General features: G+C 49.1%; 1 protein-coding gene and 1 non-coding gene across 3 annotated transcripts in view; both read right to left on the reverse strand.

Annotated features, from left to right (window-relative positions):
* Window positions 1-13,277, reverse strand: part of NEIL2 (nei like DNA glycosylase 2) — a 30,929-nt gene extending 17,652 nt beyond the window's left edge. The window contains exons 1-2 of one of the 2 annotated variants that reach the window (XM_004707643.2): window positions 13,262-13,277; window positions 3,192-3,331 (exon numbers count right to left, since the gene is read on the reverse strand). In XM_004707643.2, coding sequence (XP_004707700.1) covers window positions 3,192-3,329 — 138 coding nt within the window. In that variant the 5' untranslated portion in view covers window positions 3,330-3,331; window positions 13,262-13,277. Of the gene's footprint in view, window positions 1-3,191; window positions 3,332-11,247; window positions 11,302-13,261 lie in introns of those variants that run through there. The other variant, XM_045286946.1, reaches the window with a different exon arrangement.
* Window positions 4,455-4,616, reverse strand: LOC115868405. The gene has a single exon (XR_004045576.1). It is a non-coding gene; the product is annotated as a U1 spliceosomal RNA (small nuclear RNA).
* Window positions 13,278-17,142: the final 3,865 nt, after the last annotated feature.

A 17,142-nucleotide genomic window follows, 5' to 3' on the forward strand; every position in this document is an offset into this window, starting at 1 on the left:
TGTAAATTATCAAGGGTTCATAAGGGAGGGAGGGTCGGGGAGCTGATACTGTTGGGTAGGTTAGCAAAGGGCTGGGAATGTCCATTAACGCATGCCCAGAGGGCCAAGCTAGGGAAACAAAGGCGTGGCGCACTGCACATGCTCAGGGTTCCCGCAGGTAGGTTGGGGTGGGCGTGAACTTGAATTGGCTCACCTAGCCAGGTGAATTCAATTCAGCCAATGGGGTCGATCAGGGGTCTTCCACCACGCCTCTCCCTGGAATCCTTGAAAAGGCAGAAGCCCGGAGTCGGGGAGAGAGAACTTAGGCGCAGAGAGCTTTGGCGGAACTTTGGGACGCTTTGCGGGACGCCAAGCCGCTTCCAGCCAGGCCGCATGTCCGGGAGGAGCCCCTTGGGTGCGGTGTAAACCTGAAACTTCTAACCTTCATAAAACTCACTTCGATCACGAACCAGGCTTCAGCGTGAATTATTTCTCGCGTGGAGCCATGGACCGAGGTATAAATCTAGCTCCAGAGAGATCTAACAGTACCAACAGCTCAAGTAGAAAGAAAATGTTTGAAAATGATGGCAACATATGTAGAAATGTGCTTGAAACAATGGACGGATTACGGATTGTGATAAGAGCTGTACAAACCAGATAAAATGATAAAAAAAGAAAACTTATTCTCAGAAACTCCCTGGGGCTGTGAGCCAGCACTGAGTGATGGCAATGAGGACTGACCAGGATGTGCCCGTCTTGCCACCAAACAAAATAAATTGGAAAATGGATTGCTGCAGATACAGTTATTATTTGTTTTCCTTTCAGACCCATTTTTCATTTGATTTAGTTTCTACTATCTTTTGCTTTCTCTTGGACTGAGGTTATTTTTGTGCTTTATTTTGTTGTTGGGTTTTTTTGGGTATGATTTTCTTTATAGGAAATCCAGGATAGTAAATCTATAGAGACAGTCACCAGATTACTAGATTCTTAGGACTATGGCAGGGGAAGTGGGGGAGTAATGAGAGCTAATAATAATAGGTACAAGAATGAAGAAAATGTTCTATCATTGATTGTGGTGATGATGGCACAACTCTTTTAAATATGTAAAAGCCACTGATTTGTATGTTAGATGAATTATGGGTCAATAAAAGGGTTAAAAAGTGAGCAAGGAATTAGGTAGAAATACAATTTTCTCCAGAAAATAGTTTCTTGATGCAAATTCAGCTAGGTTAGTATAATTCTGATGAAAATGCCTATCTACTGTTCCTCAGGGTTGACACATGTACCAGGTCAAGGATGAATGGGCCAAAATGGCTTTGAACCCTTTCCAACTATGGTCATTTCTATTATCTCTTTTTCAAGTTCCTGTGACACTGAGGTTCACGTTAATTCACTCGCCAATCATTAAATGAGATCAGACAATGTATTACACTATTTACTTGGCAGCCTCTGGGAGGTCAACAGTGAAGTAAATCTCTAATCTTTCCCTCTCGGAATTCAACAGTTAAAGGGAAGAGGAGCAATCACTCACTTTGCGGGGGTGAGGGGTGGGGGGTGGGGTGGGGGAGAGGGGAGGAAGAGATCTAGAGATCTAAGATCAGCAAAGCAAGTCTGAAGAACAAAGCGGGACATCTATACTTCTTGACTTGCAAACGTGCTTGCTTTACAGCTATGATGGCCAAGGCAGCCAGGCTCTGGCACATTTACAGACACATAGACCAATGGGGCACAACTGAGAACCCAGAAGTCAATCCATTCACCGACAGCTGATCTTCAACAAAAAGGCCAAATTCACCTGAATGTGAAAACCTAAAACTATATAGATCATCCAAAAAATAGTGGCAAACTAAGGAGTCCTAATTTATGACATTAGTGCACTATCGAATACAACCGAGAAAGCACAAATACAATAAAACTATTTAAGTAAATAAAAAATAAAAGACTTTAAATGCCCCCCCCTCCAAAAAAAAACACAAGCAGAAGACTAGACAACTGGAACTTTCTAAAAATTAAATATACGTCAAAAAACTAACACCCCCCCCAAAAAAAAAGCCTATAGATTGGGAAAAATATTTGGTGGCAAGACTCATCTAAAGAAAGTATACACAATGTTAACACCTCCACAGGAGAAAGCCAAATAATCCAATTTAAAAATGGGCAGAGGACATGAACAGATACTTTACCAATGAAGACATTCATATGGCCCCAAATGCATGATCATTAGCCATTAGGGAGGTGCAAATCAAAACAACGAGATATATCATTTCACCCCGCATTAAGACAAAGATGAAAAAATTTGCTGGAGAGGGTGGGGAGTGTTTGGAAGTCTCCTCCACCACTGCCAGGACTGGAAAATGATGTGTCCATCCTGGAAACCAGGATGACACCCCCTTAAAAAGATGCAACAAGAAATACCCCTTGATCCGGCAATCCCACTCTCTAAAGAAAGCCCAGACCCCAAACAGAAGACAGGGCGGTCGACTCCCATACGGAGGTAATCTCGGAAACTCCCAGGGGCAGTTCTCCTGTCTCCTGGGGTCGCTAGGAGTCAGCAGGAGCTAGGTTTTCGGTTTGGTGACAGGGTAGGGCTACAGCTAAGGAGCCCTGGTGGCCCAACAGTTAAACGCTCAGCTGCTGTCCAGAGCGTTGGTGACTGGAACCCTCCAGGGGCTCTGTGAGACAAAGACCTGGGGACTGACCCCCCGGAACCATTACAACCAAGCAAATTCTATGGGCAAGCTCTACTCTGTCAGACAAGGCCACTGAGAATTCGAACAGACTTGATGGCATCTCACCAGAGGAAGGGTAGAGAGGGAGGCAGGAGGCAGCTCACGAAGAGCCCTTGAAAGTATGCTCACGAAAAAGATCCGCTGAGTTGGAACACAGAATGGAGACTTCACTTTCCTTGCCTTCACGCCATTCTCACCAATGCTATCACCTGGAGTGAGAGCCCCCGGCCAGACCCCTCAAGCAGCATCTCCTGCTCAGGTGTATGTGGCTCCATTGCGCCACAGGCTTCCGAGATGCCTACTCAGGTTGAGAAATGCTCTACTGCTGGGAGCGCTGCGTGATGTCCTCTCGTCTTGAGCACACGGGAGTGGGCTCATGAGAAGTCTTGGGACCAATTCCAGGAACAGCACAAGGCCCTGCTGAGAGGTCCACAGCAGGTACACGAGGTACTGGAACAAGCCCAACAATGCCAATCCACTCACCTGGGTGTCTTGGAGCCAGAGGGACTGCAGCTCAGCAGGGTGGAGCTTCTTACTGCTGCCCCCGGTCTTGACTACCTGCTGCCCCACAAAGGGGGAGACCAAATGGTGAAACTTCCTCACAGATGGCCCTTCAGGCATCCCTGGGGGCAGGGGTGGGGTGGGAGAGAGAAAGGTCACCAACTTAATCATTCCTTAGGATTTTTGACAGAAGGTTCAAATCTTGAAACAGTAATTTTTCATTGCATTGTTTGCCCTCCACTTGAAAAGCACATATAATCAGGAAAGGGAGGTGAGGCCAGAGACAGAGGGCAGAGCTGCCACAAAGTACGAGCCAGCTTCCCAGAAGTCCTTAGTAAATGGTTCCTTGCCAGACTGCTCCTGCCTTTCTTGTTTCAACAAATATGTGCCACACACCATTATCATGGGGGCCCTTGCCTTCAACCCAAAACAGCTGCCACCGCCGCCACCTGATATTTGCCCCGATTGCTGGGCTCCAAAGGCATCTCCAGGTCTTCTGTATCTGGCCCCACTCCTCCAACAATCACTGCAACCTGTTTGGGCTGGGTCCGGACCAAAGCAGCCCCTTGTACCAGCTTCTTGAGAAGACAAATGACCTGGCTGAATTTCAAAGCTCCTGCCTTCAGCATTTCACAGAGCTTACCTCCGGAGACAGAACACAGTCCCCTTCTCCCCCGCATTGTTTCCTAAGAACAAGATGACCTTCCGGGACAGAACACAGCCCCCCTCTCCCTAGCACTGTTTCCTAAGAACAACATGATTTACTGACAATATGTCACCTGGCCCAAGACTTGCAACCACAGCACAAAGAACCTCCCTTCCCCTTACCGGCTCATATGCCTTTAAGTAAATACTCTATGTATGACCCGCCGCCCCAGTACCAGGTGCAACTTCCCTGACCTAACTCCTTGGGTCTCAGATCCTGAGCCCCTGTCCCTTTCCCTGCTCTCCCTTCCTTCCCAGGAGTTCTTCCCCTGCCTCAATAAAATCTTTCTCAACTTCACATTCGCTAAATTCTATCTCTGTTCTGTGCCTCCATCTCCAACCTTTCATCTTGGTGCCAAAACCCAGGAGCAGCAAGAGGGGCTTCTGTGCCCGCCCCCATCCCCACCCAGCCTCCCTCTGGCCAGTGAGCAGCCCCATCCTCCACTTTCACGGACCTCTGAAGCCTGCCTGTACAAGTGCTTTTCCCTTCAGTATTTCTGTGCACGTTTGTTTCCTCTCGTTTGTCTTTTTTTTTTAATAGAAGAGTACGCAGATGCCGTCCCCCACTACCACAAACTATGCAGTCAAGTTTCCCACATTTGGGGAAATCGCAGGGGTCAGCACATCCAGAATGCAATGGATATGCCTCGCCCTAGGAAAACCACCTTCATGATCAGGGTATCTCCCCTGCCAGGTAAGTATTCCTTTCGTTTGTCTGGTTTGTCTTTCTGGACACTGAGGACCAGCAAACTGGAACACAGGGTCCACGGACGGCTAACTAGCTGAAAAGCCACCAAGCAAGTACACTAGAAGGCGGAATGTGGTGCCAATGCAGGGGTTTATTCTGCTACCCTAGTACCAAGAGGAGCTGGAAATAACTGCCTTTTCCTGTGAGGGGTGCAACGATAAGGCCAGTTTCTCATGTCCACCTTTTCTCTGTATCTATCTTCCCTCTCATGTGGCCTACAGCCTTTTGTCTCTGTATTTGTGTCCTGGGATTCCTGCCACTGGGTCTGGCAGTCACTGCACCTTGTAACCGGGCTGGAATGCGAAAGGTGAGTCTGAGCTTCTTCTACCTGTTTGTGTGCTTTGTGCTGGCAGTTCTGCGGTGCCTGGTGTCTGACTTACTCTAAAATCTACTACCTCCTTCTCCCTAGCAGTTCTGTGGTGCCTGCTCTCAGACCTTATCTAAAATCCGCTCCCTCCTGAAAGAAGGCCTCCAACAGCCGTCCATTTAGTCGGCCACAAAGCCAGGCCCCTTCCCTTCTCTTCCCTAGCTTCCTGCGGTGTCTTTCACTGTCACTGACCCAAGGTCCCTGTCTGCCAGTTAAGCCGCAGGCCTGCATCAGGGAACCTTCCTGTTCCAGGGAGTCCAGGACTCTCCCACTGGGCCAACTCTGACCAGTACGCCTCTCAGGGTAACTGGGCCACCTCCTGACTGATGGATGCGGACAGGGGCCAGGAGACAGCCTTCTCCTCTGACCATACCCCTTGCAGTTTGACACCATGGGAAGCTCACTCTCTAAGCCTCTCAGGTACAGTCCCTTGGGATGCCTCCTGACCAATCTCACTGAACTGGTCCTGGCTCCGGACATTGGCCCTAAGTGTCTGGTCTTCTTCTGTAAGCAAGTGTGGCTACAATACCAATTAGACAACAGGTCACGCTGGACAGAAAATGGTACTTTCAATTTCAATATTCTCCGCAACCTCAACAACTTCTGTCATCAAACCCAAAAATGGTCTAAGATGCCATACGTCCAGGCTTTTCTTTTTTTCTGCACTCCCATCCCTCTTTGCATCTTTTGCCAACCCACACAAGTGCTTTTGGCTCAATTCCCAGCACAGGCACTCCCAAAGACTGAGGTGACTGTGCCTCCGACACCCGTCCCCTCCCCAAAGCCAAACCACTGGACCCCCCGGAGTCTCTCTCTCCCTCCCCTTCCTGGCTCCCTCCCTACTCAGCCTCCCGTGAAGCAACACGGCAGCCTCCCAAGCCCCTCGGTCGCAGCCTCTGTAAGAAGCGGCTGGGTATTTTCTCACAGGACCCTAACTACCTATATTAAGGAGTTCCGATATCTCACCCAAGCTTATGACTTAACCTGGCATGAACTTTATACAGTCCTCACTTCTACCCTCACCCTTGAGGAGCGGGAGCGGGTCTCTACAGCTGCCCGGCAGCTTGCAGACCAGGCCCACCTCACAGATGCCACCATGCCCGTAGGCCCTCAGGCAGCTCCTAGGGAGGAGCCAGCTTGGACTTATCAAACAGATAGCCAAGCTGGACAAGAAGGCAAGGCTAGCTGAGGTCGCATGATCGCTGCTTGCTGGCCAGCCTGCAGGCCATCTCTCATAAAGCAGTTAGCTTTGACAAGCTGCAAGAGGTTACTTGGCAGCCAGATAAAAACCCCAGGCTTTTCTTTCATGCTTGACTAAGGCCTTAGCCCAGCACACTAGGTTAGACACCTGCCTCTCCAGCAGAAGCTACTGTTTAGCCAATCATTTTATAACTCAGTCAGCTATTAATTTTAAAAAAAAGCTTAAAAAGGCCGAGGGTGGCCCTCGGGCCCCCATCCGTGACATGGTAAACATGGCATCTAAAGTTTTTAACGGCTGGGAGGAGAGGGCTGAGGTAGTGCATGAGTCCTGAGCACACCAGTAGGCTTGCTGGCGGGCCCAGGCTTTGATTGCCGCTCTGAGGCCAGCTGGAGGAAGGGGTCCGAATACATCAGGAAACAACGATGTATTCGGTTTAGAACCAGGCTTCTAACCGCCCGCTGCCTGGACCTTGCTTTAAGTATTGCCAGGAGGGGCATTGAGCTAAGCACTGCCTGCAGTCCCAACCACCCAGAAGCCTTACCCAGTGTGAGGTCAGCAGGGCCATTGGAGAAGCGACTGTCCCTCGGCACCTAGCCGTGGAGAGACGGTCCCTCTGAACCCCGACCTACTGTTGGCACTGCTGAGCCTGGCCACCAACAGTGACTGAAGGCACCCAGACTCAATGATCCCAGTAACCCTCACTGAGTCTCGAGTGGCAATCAAAGTAGCGGGCAAGCCAGTCTCTTTTTCGGGGACACAGGAGGTGCCTTCTCAGTTCTCCCTTCCTTCTCGGGCCCTATGTCGCCTTCCCTGGTCATAGTTGTGGGTATAGACAGCAAGCCCTCACAACCCTTAGTAAACTCATCTTTGTTTCTAAATGTAGGGAACCCCCACCCCCACCCCTTCTCATTCCTTCCTAACAATGCCTTCATGCCCTGCACTGTTACTGGGTAGGGAACTCCCTTCCAAGCTGGGAGTTAGTCTCCAGTGGAACCATTTCCTACCCACTTCTTCCCCAATATCCTTTTTTTTCTCGCTTTCCACCATTGAGCCACCACCCGCACCCTCCTCTTCTCCGCTGCCACGCTACATAAACCTGGAAGTGTGGGACACTTCCAGACCAGTTGTTGCAAAACACCCGTTTTTATCGCCACAAAAACCCCTCCACTTTCCCTTCTTGTCCCCGGTTCTCAATCTCCCTCACCCACCATAGGGGCCTGAAACCTATTATTCAACACCTTCTAGATAACCAAATCATTATGCCTGCACACTCTCTGTGCAGCACCCCTCTCTTGCCAGTCAAAAAAGCAAACGGGTCCTACCGCCTAGTACAACATTTGCGCCTTATTAACAAATCAGTAGTCCCTATCCATCCCATAGTCCCTAACCCCTACACTCTTCTGTCCCATATTCCACCTAACACCACCCATTTCACCATACTCAGCCTGAAAGGTGCTTACTGTACAATCCCGCTAGACCCTGCCTGCCAGTTTTTGTTCGCCTTCACTTGGGAAAACCCAGACACCAGTAGTACCTCCCAATATTCCTGGAGCGTCCTTCCCCAGGAGTTCTGAGATTTGGGGCATATTTTCAGCCAAACACTGGCCACAGACCTGTGAAACTGTCCTGTCTCGCTGTCCACCTTGCTACAGTATGTGGATAACCTCCTGCTGTGTAGCCCCACCAAAACCAGTTTGTTGGAGCATACAGCCCAACTCTTAAACCTCCTAACTTCTAAAGGCTATAGGGTCTCAAGGGCTAAGGCCCAGCTCACATGCACAGCTGTCACCTACTTGGGCCTGCAGCTCACCCCTATCACCCGGGGACTTACAGCAGACCGCTGCCGGGTGGTAGGGGAGCTCTGAGCCCCAGGAACTGCAGACCAAATACTTCCCTTCTTAGGCTTTGTGGGACTTTTCAGACATTGGATTCCTAACTTCTCCTTGTTAGCTAAACCTCTTTATGAAGCCGGTAAGGCCACTCCTGTTGGCCCCCTTAATTCTCCCCAATTAACCAGAGCAGCCTTTTAACAAACTCTCTTCCAGTCTCCGCCTTTACATTTACCAAACCCTAATAACCCCCTTTTTCGCTACACGGATAAAAGGGAGGGCATAGCAGCTACAGTCCTAACTCAGCCCTTGGGCCCCACCCACTCTCCAATAGCTTATCTGTCCAGTTAAATATGAGTCAGAGGCTGGCAGCCGTGCCTCTGGGCCCTGGCAGCAGCTGCCACCCTTACTAAAAACTCTCAAACTTACCCTGGGAAAGCCTATCCAAACATTATCTACCCACAAGCTGCAGAACCTCCTCTCACAGCAAGTCTTGTCTCTGCTGTCCCTAAACCGCTTACAGGAAATCCACCTTATGTTTATCAAAAACCCTAACATAACCCTGTGCCAGGCTCCCTCTTTAAACCCGGCAACTGTCTTGCCTCAACTCCTAAACTTGTAGGAGCCTAGCAGTCACTCCTGCCCCCAGGCAACTGAGGAGCTAACAATGCCCCAACCCAAACTCTCCAATCAACTTTATCCTAAGCCAGATCTAACTTTATTTGTTAATGGCTTTCCTCTACATAAAGTTTGCAGACATAATATAGCTGTTAATACACCAGCTCATTCTTACACTCCTATGTTCACTGATCATACAACATTCACTTACATTCCGTACACATGCCTGCACACACTTACATGCCCATATGCCCTCTCACACTCAGTAATACAAACTCAGTCACTTATGTTCATGCATCCTCATGCCCACGACTGCACACTCACCCATTAGGGCACAGCATATCCAAACATAGAACTTTAACAAACAACTCAAGCCGGTCATAAACTCAAAGTCTCTCACCTCCTTGCAACAACAACTTATATTCCTGGCACAGGCAACCCTTCAAAACCGCTGTGCATTAAATCTGTAAACAGCTAACAAAAAGGGTACGTACACTATATGAGTAAGTCGGAAGTGGTTAAATAAAACGCTAAAGTACTCTGCACCATGGCCGATAAAATCAGAAAATGTCAGTGGAGCACCACCAGCCTCTCCTCATGGTTTCAAAGTCCTGTCACGGCCTGTGTTATGCCCCTTGATGAGCCTCTGATAATAATCTGTGTCCTATTACTTTTAGCTCCCTGTGCGTTTAAACTTCTGCAAGAACAGATAAAAGCCATCTCCAACCTGACCTTCAACCAGCTTTTACTTCACCCTTATAATCTGCTGCCCACTGGCCTGGGCCCCAAGCTTCGCAGCTCTTAATTTTCCCCCACCTCATCACCTGACCTCAGCAGGAAGTAGTTTATGATAGATCACAATGCTGATCATCACTATTATTAAGAGTTTGGGGTGTTTGGGCTCGGTATGGACCAAGGCAGCCCCTTGTACCAGCTTCTCGAGAAGACAAATGACCTGGCTGAATTTCAAAGCACCTGCCTTCAGCGTTTCACAGAGCTTACCTCCCCAGACAGAGCACAGCCCCCTTCTCCCTAGCATTGTTTCCTAAGAACAAGATGACCGCCCGGACAGATCATAGGCCCCTCTTCCTAGCACTGTTTCCTTAAGGACAAGATGACCTCCCCGGACAGAACACAGCGCCCCTCTCCCTAGCATTGTTTTCTAGGAACAACATGATTTACTGACAGGACGTCACCTGGCCCAAGACTTGCAACCACAGCACAAAGAACCTCCCTTCCCCTTACCGGCTCATATGCCTTTAAGCTCATACCCTATATATGTCCCGGCGCCCCAGTACCAGGTGCGACTTCCCTGACCTAACTCCTTGGGTCTCAGAACCTGAGCCCCGTCCCTTTCCCTGCTCTCCCTTCCCTCCCAGCAGTTCTTTCCTTGTCTCAATAAAATCTTTCTCAACTTCACATTCCTGGCTAAATTCTCTCTCTGTTCTGCGCCTCTGTCTCCAACCTTTCACAACCCACTGCTGGTTTAGGCCCACTCCCTCCATCCCACTTTGAGGAGTCCTGGTGGCATAGTGGTTACCCATTGGGCTGCTAATTGCAAGGTCAGCAGTTCAAAGCCACCAGCCACTCATTAGGTGAAAGATGAGGCTGATTGTCAGAATTACAACAGGGCTTTTAAGTTTGTGGGAAATGAAATGGGATGAAATGTTTCCCTGAACCTTTTGAAGCCCCCTTATAGATCTAGAAGGAGCCCTGATGGTGTAGTGGTTACATGCTGGGCTGCTAACCTAGAGGTCAGCAGTTCAAAATCACCAGCTCCTATGAAGATGAAAGATGAAGCTTTCTACTCCTGTAAGGAGTTACAGTCTCAGAAATCCAAAGGGGCAGTTCTACCCTACCCTACCATGAGCCAGAATTGAGTAGATGGCAGTGAGTTTGGGGATTTTGTTTGCAGATCCGGAGATCACCAGGCCTATCTTCCTAATCCATCTTAGTCTGAAAGCTCTGCTGAACCTGTTCAGCATCAAAGCACCATCCAAGCCTCCACTGGAAGGTTGGTGATAGTGAACCTGAGGGGCACTGGCCAGGAATTGATCTCCGGCATGAAAAGGGGGTGGGGACCTATCACTGAACCATCCCTGGCCCAACCATGTCCAGCTCAAATACGGTTAGTGACCCTTGAATGAGTAAAAGCATCACTGTGGTTGACTTAACTCCTCAAGTGTGACGCTGGCCTTGCTCCAAACCACCCAAAAGTTGACTGACTGAAGCATTTCAGAGATTTGTATCTGAGTGGTTTCCACCTGGGTGGTTTTTTTTGTTTTTGTTTTTAGCACATAAGGAATGTGAGTGATAAGAGCCAGGTTGGCCTGGTCAGCAGTTCTGTTACCATGGTTCGGTTTACCCAGCAAACATCTCAATAGCCCAAGACTAAATTGTTGGTGCCATCGAGTCTGTTCCAAGACATAGCAACCCTATATACAACAGAATAAAGCTTTCCTTGGTCCAGCGTCAGCCTACAATCCTTAGTTTTAGGCCCATTGTTGCAACCACTGTGCCAATCCACCTTACAGCAAGTCTTCCTCATTTTTGCTGACCCCCTACTTTACCAAGCATGATGCCCTCTTCCAGGGGCCACTCCCTCCTCATCACATGTCCAAAGTATGGGATGAAGAGTCGCCATCCTTGCTTCTAAGATGCATGCTAGGTGTGTTTCTTCCAAGCCAGATTTGTTTGTTCATCAACATCCTAATTCAAATGCATCTATTCTTGTCCAATCTTCCTTACTCAGTCCGGCTTTCACGTGCTTAGAGCTGTTTGAAAATACCAAGGCTTGGATCAAGCTCACTTCAGTCCTTGAAGTAGCACTTTGTTCTTTAATCTACGAAGGTCACAGCCTTAGAAACCCTATGGAGTGCGTCTTTCTGTGCTACAGGGTCACTGTGAAGCCTAAGACTTTTCAGCAAACAGATATCCAGGCCTCTTTCTTGGTGCTTACTGGTTGGGTTCAAATGTCCGTCTTTCGGCTACTAATTGAGTGCAAATGTGTGCTACCCAGGAATAAATACAACAAATGAAAAAACTCAAATTCATTGCCATCAAATTAATTCCAACACAGGGTGACCCTATAGAACAAAGCAGAACTGCCCCTTCTCAAACAGTATCGTTTTCTGAAGTGGAGCAGCTAGTGATTTCAAACTGCTGACCTTTGAGGTCAGCAACCCAATATAACCCATCATTACCACCAAGAGCTCCTCACACTCACCAACAGCGAATCTTAAATTTGATGGTGCTTTAGGTTGGCTGAAGCATGGTCTTATTTCCCCTAACCCGATAATCCTATGTGTACTAGAATACCGGTTCTCAACCTGTGGGTCATGACCCCTTTGGGGGGTCTAACGACCCTGGGACGCCTAAGACCATCAGAAAACACATTTCAGATGGCCTTAGGAACTGAGACACCACTCCTCTCTCGTCTCCAGGTGGGTCTGCTCACATGCAGATACACCCACATACGAGTACCCGGTGGTGTGAAGACTTAACCATGCTACACCAGGCTTCAAGACACAATTTCATTTATTTGTACTTAGAAATAAATATTTCACAATATATATTTACATATTGTTTTTGTGATTAATCACTATGCTATGTTTTAATTATGTTAAATTTGGGAGTAGCAATGAAAATAATTTTTTTCATGCCCCCACGCCCCCCACCCTGAGACTCGCAACGAAAATAATTTTATGGTTGGGGGTCACCACAACATGAGGAACTGTATGAAAGGGTCAAGGCATTAGGAAGGTTGAGAACCACTGGACTAGACGGGACTGTGATAGAACTGTTTGCTTGGAGGGAGCCGTGGGAGACCACAGTTCTTTGGGTCTAGATCATTTCCAGGCGGGGAAGCTTCTGGAAAAACCTCCCTAAAGAGTTTCTAAATTCTCTAGACAAATGGCTTTCCTTTAGGTATACAGACGTATGAGGACGGAGAACCGAGCAAGTTGCCACTACAAACGCCCTAATAGTGGAAGGGGCTTTGTACAGTCATGGGAAATCCTGACCATCTTCCCGGCCCCCAGGCATTAAAAGCTGTCTTTTAAGGCCGGCCAGTCCATGGCTTTTGCCGGTGGGCCACGTTGAAAGGAGACAGGCAGAGCGTGTTCACCTTCTTTAGGGAGACTGGCCAACAATTAAAAGGCCGCGTCTCCCAGCTCCTTCTCTGCGCAGGCGGGAGGGCGGGGTCAGGGCCACGCGGGGCGCCGCAGGGAAAATGCTGGCAGGCACAGTGATAAACAGAAGGGAGGGGAAAAAACATCGACCGCGGTGCGGGGTCCGGGAGAGACCCTTCGTAATTCTTAATTAAGCTTTCCCGCCGGTAAGAAGTGGTGATGACTACACGCCCCTCCCTACTTCCGAGACGTGCAGCAGCAGCAGCAGAAAGGCCCTGCCTCCAGAAAGGGGGGAGCGAAGCCCCGCGCCGCGAGGGGCCCGCTACTCCCGCCCTCCGCCCAGTCTCCGCCGAGGGGCGGCCCGGGAGGCGCGGAGGCGGGGGCCCGGCCTGGCTGCCCCCTAGTCGGCTCAGGAACCCCCGGCGCAGAGCAAGGGGCCGGGAGTGCAACTCACCGGCGGCTGGACCCCGACCCTGACACGCCGCAGCTCCGCGCAGAGGCCCGCCCTTCCGCCCGCGGGGTGCCGGCTCCGCCCCAGACTGGGCGCAGGGCTCCGCCCGCCGCCGTAAAGGCTCCGCCCGCCGTGTGCAGGCTCCGCCCCGGGACTGGGCGCAGGGCTCCGACCCCCGATGCGCTGGGAGAACCTGAGTCGGAGAGCGGCAGAGAGAGCCTGGGACCGACACATCCTGCGAAAGAATCTAAACCTTCCGGGTCTTCGTAGAGGATGGAGCGGCGCGAAAGAAAAGGCCCAAGGTTGTGTCCCTCTTCTGCTTGCCCAGTTTCAGGCCTGGAACAAACTCTCCCTGCTCAATGGCATTATTGGCTTAACGGCTCTCGCCCCTGCTAATTAATCGTCCAGGTGCTTCTCTGTAAGGTCTCTCTCCGGGTTGCACAAACCCTTTGCCCTTGCTTGTGACTAAGATGTTTCGGCGCTGGGCTACTAGGTAAAAGGTTGATGGCGATCTCCTTCCAAAAGGCCTTGAAAACCCGCTCGTTAGTGGCGGCATCAATGGGCTCAAAAATAAAAATTGTGAGGATGGTGAAAGGCACACTGTGTGTACGCCATTGGTTCGCCACGAGTCGGAAACCAACTCCACAGCACCTAACAACAGCAATATTATATGAACATTATTATTATTTTTCTTTAAGTTTTATTGATTGTTGTGGAGAATAGAACAACACATTCACCAAATTAAACTTTCCAGGAACTTAGCTGGTACCTTTCACGAACTGGCCGTGCAGGTATATGGGAAATTGTCCAGAGTAACAGGTCGCCCGTGGACCCTACACAAGAGTTCCCTGAGGAAGGGCTACGTCAGCACAGAGCCATAGTATGTTGTGCTGGTTGGGAGGAGGTGGCCCATGAAGGTGCTAGAACAGGAAGTGAGAAAAGGAAGGCCAGGAAAGAGCCTTGGGTGTTTAGGGTTCTCAGTATGGAGAGGGGCCCTGGAGACATGGTTTGTGGACAGGATTCCCACAAAACCTTTGATTTCTGCAAAAATGGCAGAGGCAGTGGTTGACTTCCAACTTCCCAAGGGAAGAAGGGGAAAATCACCGTCAGCATCAGCCCTTGGTCAATTCCAGCTCCTATGCATCACAGGTCGACATGCTTCCCCCCTTTCCTGCTCCGACACCACCCGTCCTTCCCAAGGCACTCAATACTACTCAGCTGTGTTCAATAAAGTATTGCAATGGCCACACGGAACTTCCTTTCAACATTTACAATTAAGGGTGTTATTAGGGAAGTTAACAGGTTACAGTTCCAGATTGGAAATACTCAGGATGCAATTCTATGGATCAGGGGTGCAGCTCCTCAGTCTCTCAGCCACAAAGCCCCTTGGCCAAGTGTAATAAAGCTCCTTTAGTGCCACCATAAATGCCTAAAGGGTATGCCACTCCGGCATAAGTCTCAGCCCTTAGCTCTGTCAGCCCTAGCTCTGTGGGTTGGCAAATTAGCTCCCTAGATGAAGTTCATGAAGGAACCCCACTCTGCCTGCCAGCCAGCTGCCTGGAGACACTCAGTTGTACTTGCTCTGTGGGCCAGAAAGCCCCACTCTGCTCTGTCTTGCTCTTGGTTCTTAGTGCTGTCACCACTGCTTCTCAGCCACATCTCTGGTTCATAGCTCTTTGCTATGCAAAGAGGGTCAGCACAGGGATCTTGGGGCCTAACTGGGGCACTTAATTCCTGGCTTTTCTTCCTTGATGGTCATGAGGATCCCCCCTTTCTGCCTCAGAGAAGGCTCACTTATTTAAAACCTAGTGGGATAGTAAAGCTGACCAATCCCCGTGTTAGTGTTTCATACACTGTTTGCATGGTCTCACCCAGTCACTTGGTGGAAGTCACAAAGACTATAACTAAAAGCCATCATTTACAGTTTCCCTCTGTACCTGGTATCTTCTGAAGAAATACATTCCCATCACAGGATAACTCTTGATATAAGATCAGGCTCCCTAAGTCTTCTTTCCCTAGAATTTGGCAGTGTTGGAAGGAAAGGTCGCAGCCATGTTCCTTTCTTCACGGTTTGGACTGTCTGGTGCCTAAAGAGGCTCATATGAGGCCAAAGCGTGTACAGTTGAAAAACCAAATGCTTCAGGTTTATTCTGTCATTTATAGCAATAGTTTGTGGAGGACCTCTAAGTCCCTATGTCCAACAGAATGAAACTGCTGGTCCTGGATCCTCCTCACAATTGTTGTTACGCATGAGTCCATTGTTGAAGCCATGTGTCAACCCTTCTGGATGGTCTTCCTCTCCTTCACTGGCTTTCCTTCACGCTACCAGGCATGATATCCTTTTCCAAGGACTGATCTCCACCGAACACCTGTAAAAGTATATAAGTCAAAGTCTTGCTAGCCTCGGTTCCTAGGGAAATTCTGACTGTACTTCTTCCAAGACAGATTTTCATTATTGTTGTTCGTGTGGCCATCTCGTTCGATATTTTTGCCCACACCATAATTCAAATGCATCAGATCTTCATTTGTAGCAATAGATAGTTGCCATTGAGTTCATGCCAAGCCATGGTGAGTTTATGTACAGCAGGATGGAACATCACCTTTCTTGTATCATCTGATGACTACCGGCATGCCCTACTGCAACTTTGTGACTACTGTGTCAAAAGATCTTCCTACTGACCTGATCCTGTGTGGAGTGGAATTTCTTAATATGATGCTTCTACTCTGTACGTGGAACTTCCATCAAATTCCTGGTGGGACTATGAAAATAGGCCATGTGTGACACTAATAGAGGGGACTGGTCAGTTTTTGTTGCCACATCTCCCTCTCCCTCTGGCTTTAAAGATAAGTCATGTTTGAAGTAGAAGCCAAGAGAAAGCTTAGGACCATCAGAAGAGCATGACCCAGATCTTTGTCTGAAGTGATAGAGGCCGAGACTGGAGGCATCAGACTGGCATGGAGGCTACTTGTGTTAGTCTGGGTAGACAAGAGAAACAAATTCATAAAGAGTTTTATATACAAGAGCCAGTTGAATATTGAGAAAACATCCCAGCCCCATCCAGATCAAGTCCATAAATCTGATATCAGCCCATATGTCCGATACCAATCTGAAGTCCTCTTCAGACTCACGAAACACATGCAATGACGCCGAATGCAAGAAGATCACAGGCCAGTGGGTGGAAGGTCTTGTGAATCCAGTGGCACTGTAAGCATCTCAGTGCTGGCAGAGGTCTCCACGTGACTCCTCCAGCTCCTAGGGCTCTGGCTGCATCAGGGTAGCTTCATGTGGCTTCTTGTCAGAAATGTCTTGAAGGGAGTGAGTGTGTATCCCGCCTCCAGCAAGCTATTTATCTCATTAGTGCCTCCAAATGAGGTCAACAAACTACGATCTGATTGACAGGCTAAACCCTACCCCTTCACTCTTAATCCTCTCAAATTGACAATGGATTATATAACTACTACACTACTGGACAAAGCAAGAGCAGCAGCACTGAGACTCTGGGACTGTGAGACTGAGTGACAGGTGGACTTCCTGGTCCACAGAGGCAGAGGTCAAGGGGCCATGTGGCTGAGAGCCTGGGGATCAGAGACAAACTTGGTTGAAGGCTGAGGAGAGGTATTGTGATGGACCAGTAACTGTGTCCTTACGGTTGACTGACCCTGACTTTTGGTAACCTGTGAATTCTCCTAATGACCCCGCTTAATTGTAATTATTATTTGTGAGTTCTGTGTGGGCTTTGCAACAAGTTATGGAACCCATTATAGATATAGAGTGTGGCGGAGGAGAAACAGTGGGTGTCAGAATAGGTAAAGAAGAGTGGAGCGTGAAGACATGTCTGAGCCTTATAGCAGTAGGAAAGCCAGAGGAGGTCATATATGCCCAA

Source organism: Echinops telfairi, unplaced genomic scaffold (genome assembly GCF_000313985.2).
Source record: "Echinops telfairi isolate 266 unplaced genomic scaffold, ASM31398v2 ScPeMD7_9;HRSCAF=40, whole genome shotgun sequence".
Lineage (NCBI taxonomy): Eukaryota > Metazoa > Chordata > Mammalia > Afrosoricida > Tenrecidae > Echinops > Echinops telfairi.